Source organism: Sorghum bicolor, chromosome 5, assembly GCF_000003195.3.
Source record: "Sorghum bicolor cultivar BTx623 chromosome 5, Sorghum_bicolor_NCBIv3, whole genome shotgun sequence".
Classification (NCBI taxonomy): Eukaryota; Viridiplantae; Streptophyta; class Magnoliopsida; order Poales; family Poaceae; genus Sorghum; species Sorghum bicolor.
Window position 1 is genome coordinate 65,188,031 of NC_012874.2, and position 4,993 is coordinate 65,193,023.

The following is a 4,993-nucleotide window of genomic DNA, read 5'->3' on the forward strand; positions in this document are numbered from 1 at the left end:
AGTTTCAAAGTCCAAAAAATATACAAACTACTGATGGGTCATCAGCCGATCCAACCTGCCCTCAAATGGTTATGGAAGTCCTATTGCCAGCCAAAGCATAGAGTCTTCTTCTGGCTGCTAATGAACGATAGATTGAGCATAAAAAACATCTTGAAGAGAAGGAAAATGCAATTAGACTCATTCAATTGTGCTTTCTATGGATCAGCCCAGGAAGAAACAGTACTTCACTTGTTCTGGGGATGCCCATACGCACAGCAATGTTGGGGAACTAAGCACAAGATGGGGAAACACTGCAAAACATTCATGCTCTGAGAACTCATTTACAATCCCAGTTTTTCATGATAGTAATCATCTTGATGAGTTGGACGATTTGGAAAGCAAGAAATGAAGCAATCTTCAAAATAGACTAATGTCAACCCAAGAATGCAAAAGAGCCTTTTTAATGGAACTGGCAAAGGTCTCATGCCGTATCAAGACAAGTCTAAGCCTCCCATTTGATCAATGGTGTCAACATTTTCAATAGACTGCTTATTAGCTCTAATTTTCTTCATCTCCTTTTTTGTTTCTTAACTCAACTTCCCCTGCCTTCCTGTTTCTGTAAGTCTTATTTTTTGTAATTTTGGAACCTCTCTTTTTTATAATAAATTTCTACAGGGGCGAAAGCCCCTCCAGTTCAATCAAAAAAAAATAGCTCTGAATGCCTTCGACTTCTTGTTACAGTGCACACAGAGGAGACGGAGCCAGTGAAACCAAAAGTTATGGCTTCATTGGCACCAAAAGTTCAATATACACTATGCCAGCTAGCTCACAGATATGCGTCAGCTACATTTTTAAGCCTTAAGTTCTGAGACGGCTCGATGAGTGGCAATTTAACTGTTGATTGAAAATGGAAAGTCCATTAGACTCGAAGAAAAATGGAAAGTCAATTATGACTAATCAGTGGTATGCACCAGCTAAGCTACTATGCATATGGTACTCGTAGATATACCTCCGTCTCAAAATACAAGTTATTTGGGATACAAAATTTGTATCAAAATGGTGGACGTTAATACATGATGAAAAACCACATGAATGCATGCGCCACTTACCTACGAGTATCAATTTCTCAAAAAGTTCCAAATCTGTCCATCAAAAGGAACTTTCATGCATTTTGCAATCACAGAAGCATGCTTAGGCTTCCGCTGACATAAGTGTCCCAGTCCAAACAATGACAACATAGTCCAAGGCCACCATATGAGGCCCAAAGATACCACAAGGAGAAAAAGGGTACGTAGACAAACAAGAATTGCAATTGAAAGTTAAAAAGTGGGAGTTGTGCAACTACTGTAGTCCATAAACCTGAAATCAATGTTTGCATAGATGGGAAATTAGGAACTACATATAGATAAAGGTACGTCCATACATGAAAACAAATTAAGTACGACAGTTTACTGCTTAAAAACATTTGAATCCAGAAAAGCAATCACAATAACAACCAGGCATATAAGAACGGCACACAAATATTTTCAGTTCTTAGGAATTGAACACCATGCTGGCGCCTGGCACCAATCAACATCACAGCGACCTGTATATTGACACTCTGCATGGCCACAATTGATCTCCAGCAGTTCATTCAGAAGGGAAGAGCCATGTTGGATTCATAGGCCTGCCCTTTGGTACCTGAAGGTACTCTAATATGCCTGCCGCAAACGGTGCTACTGTACCATCTCTCATATTGTACACAAACTTAACAAAAGCGGGTGCAGCATTTTCATCGGAAAGGAATTCGCCATCATTGAAGTAGGCAAAATCATCTTCAACTCCATCAATGAAATAGACAAGATCATCTTCAACTCCGTCATACTGACACACATGAAAAGTCCCACTGCTGCACGGGCTGACGAAGATGCAGTCACCATTCAAGCTGTTGATCTTGGTGAAACTGACTGGATTGGCACTCAAGTCGACTTCAAGTACACTAACCTCACGAATGTTTTGCCAACATTCAGGACCAAGAAGGTATGTCAGAATCAGCAATAATTTCCCATTCCACTCTGCTATCTTCCACCAGCGTATACGGGTACCATCAATCTGAGGTAGTTCCTCAGTCACACAACTCTCAACACAAGAAACCATCAGGCCCCTGTCACCATCTTCAGAGATTTCAATGGAGAAAAGTTGAAATTGAGAAGCGAGCTTGTTGAACATGTAGAGCTTCCCCTGGTAGAAGGCAATATCGCTGTACATAGTGATGCAGCCGTCAAAGCACACACACCATGACGACATCCCAGGCGTCCATAGCGCAAGCATAGGTTCGTGCATTGTGGAGAGGGCAGCCACAACACACTTGGAGGTAGAGTCAGGTGAAGAGGATAAGACCACCTTGTGGAACGACATCGCACACTGTGGGCCGTGGACTACACACTGCATCTCACCAGAGCCATTGATGACAGGGAGATATCTGATGTAGGCATCAGCAGAGTTGGTGAGAGATCTGATGTAGGCATTGAAAGAATTAGAGCCATTGACGAAGGCGAAAGCGAAATATCTGCTGTAGGCATCAGCAGAATTAGACAAGGCAGCAACAGAGTTGGAGTCTGGCTCTGGCGAAGGAGGTGGGAGATGGATGACATTGACATCTCGCGAAAAAGCTTTCATCAAGAAGCACGGGCCGTCACCAGAGTAAAGACCTTCGTAGGGCTGCACTCCGACGAGCCATCCCTCGAAGGAGCCCACGCAGCGGACATCTCCTTCCCCCACGCCATCCAAGGGAAGAGGGATGCGGCGGATGCCCGTCATGGCCCCGTCGGAGCAGAAGCTGGAGACATTGAAGTCATGGAGCACAAGAAGGGGCAGCGGCGGTGGCTGCCGGTGGAGACGCGCCGCGGCGAGCCACGCGCTACAGACGGCGCGCATCCTGGCGCGGTCCTCCGCGCGGGCGAGGCGGCCGGCCACGGCGCAGAGGATGTCGGGCAGGAGGTCCGCCCACGACCGGTGCAGCAGGTTCAGCCCCGCGTCGAATCTTGGCGGCTCGGGGCCAGGGTACATATCGTCGGACACATTGCCAGCGTAGCGGCCACCGACAGCCGTGGCGGCGTAGCCCCATGGCCGTGAGTCTGATTGCCTGAGGCGCCTGTGCTGGAGCTCATGGCCGTCAGAGGCTTCTGCAACGCCGGGGTTTCTCGCATCTCGCCTCGGGGAGAAGAGCCGCCGGCTGCCAACTTGAGAAAAACTCGCAATAACTATAGGAAATTTATTTACTGCTGTTTGGACAGAAAATCTCCTAATATGATACGCGAGGTCCCATCACTGCTTTGTGGGCCAGCAATCTCGTTTGAACAAAAATTAGAGTATATAATAAATAGCATCCTAGAGATAGTTGAACTTTACTAGAGCTTGTGTGTGCAGAAAATTCAATTTCTGGCTACACACTCCAACTTTAAAAAAAAATATTTTGTTTGCTAAAAAGGAAAAGGAATATTTTATTCTCCGACTCCGACGCCCTCGCCCCTGACCTCGCCGCCGGCCAACGCCCCGTTGTGGGCGCCCTCTTCCCCTTAACCCCTCCCCCCTACCTCACCCCTCCCCGTCGCCATCTTCTCCAACTCCGCTCAAGCCTTCTCCGCCCCGACTTGGCTCGACCGCCCGTATCGCTGCCAGCTCTCATAAGCTGCCCGTCAGCCATCCCCACTGTTTGGCCTACTTGGCTTCCCCTGGCCGGCCATCCTATAGTCCACCGAAGTTGGGGGAGAAAAAAAGGGAGCTCACCGGAACCCTAGAGGAGAGAGGAGGAGGCCTACCTGGCGCTGCCACCGCTGGATCCGACGGATCCGCCACCACCGCATCCACCATCGCCACACGCGGGGGAGGCGATGGGGCGCAGGCGTGAGGAGGAGGCCGCCAGTGAGGTGTTCGCCAGAAAGAAAGAGAGAGGGAGTGAGGGAGGGGAGGGAGAGGGAGAGGAGTGTGGGGTTGTGGGTGTCGTGTGGGGCAGCAGGCGGGTGTGTGGGCTCAAGCCGCATAGCATGCCCGTTCTTTTATTAGTATTTTTGTAATAGCCTTATTGAGTATTTTCACAAAGATAGAAACCCTGCTCACATGATACAACAATAAGTAACCATGTATTTACATAAGATAGCAGGTTTTTAATACTGAGATTCAGTTTAGGACCAATTAATTAGACTATACTTATGTAATTTTAAAGAGTCAAGGAAGCTGCAGGAGGGCTTGCAAAGTGGAGGTATTAATGATCTTTTAATATCTTCAAGACAGTCTCGTACTCCTGTACATTTTGTCATGTAATATAGTACTCCCTTTGTCCTGTTAGGATAGATTAAAAGACATCACAAAGGATGCATGTGCCCTCACTTTATTTCCTAGTAAGACGCTATTATCAACATGATTAGTGATGATTGTTTGATAAATAGAAAGTATTAGTTTTTGTCTTGTAGAATGCCTTATATTTGAGAACAAATTGTGAATGCCACAATTTGTTATATTACTGGATGGAGGGAGTATTTCTAGAGATTTTATGATAAATTAATTAGAGAGCACAAAATAATGTATATATTCTCTTTTATTTTCTAATCAGACGCTATCATCGACATAGATTAGTTGATAAATGGCAAATTACCTACCAAATTTATGCTTCTATTTAATGCAAATTATTTTCTAACCCCTAGAATCTCTTATATTTGAGTATAAATTTTAAATGCTTGTATTGGGTGTAAGTGGCAGATTGAGTTATCCGCTGGGATGGTTGTTTCAATAATAAGCTTAAAACTATCTTGTTGAGTTGGGCCTTGTTTAGTTCCTTATAAATTTTACAATTTTTTTTAGATTTTCCGTCACATCGAATCTTGCGGCACATATATGGAGTATTAAATATAGATTAAAAATAACTAATTGCACAGTTTGCTTATAATTTGCGAGACGAATCTTTTAAGCCTAGTTAGTGCATAATTGGATAATATTTGTCAAATACAAACGAAAGTGGTACAGTATTCATTTTGCA

The 4,993-nt window shown here is 44.9% G+C and overlaps 1 protein-coding gene across 1 annotated transcript; it reads right to left on the reverse strand.

Annotated features, from left to right (window-relative positions):
* LOC8062693 lies at nucleotides 1,349-3,938 on the reverse strand. Its single transcript, XM_021461804.1, has 2 exons — nucleotides 3,780-3,938; nucleotides 1,349-3,200 (listed from the first exon to the last, which is right to left on the reverse strand). Exons 1-2 carry the CDS (start codon nucleotides 3,829-3,831, stop codon nucleotides 1,609-1,611), a joined length of 1,644 nt encoding a protein of 547 aa, XP_021317479.1. The 5' UTR covers nucleotides 3,832-3,938; the 3' UTR covers nucleotides 1,349-1,608.

Bases quoted from the DNA above. Each gene is read 5' to 3' on its own strand.
- LOC8062693 (XM_021461804.1), bottom strand. From the start codon at position 3,831: ATGGTGGATGCGGTGGTGGCGGATCCGTCGGATCCAGCGGTGGCAGCG. The intron at 3,201-3,779 runs GTAGGCCTCCTC...GTTTTTCTCAAG, and splicing joins TCCAGCGGTGGCAGCGCCAG to TTGGCAGCCGGCGGCTCTTC.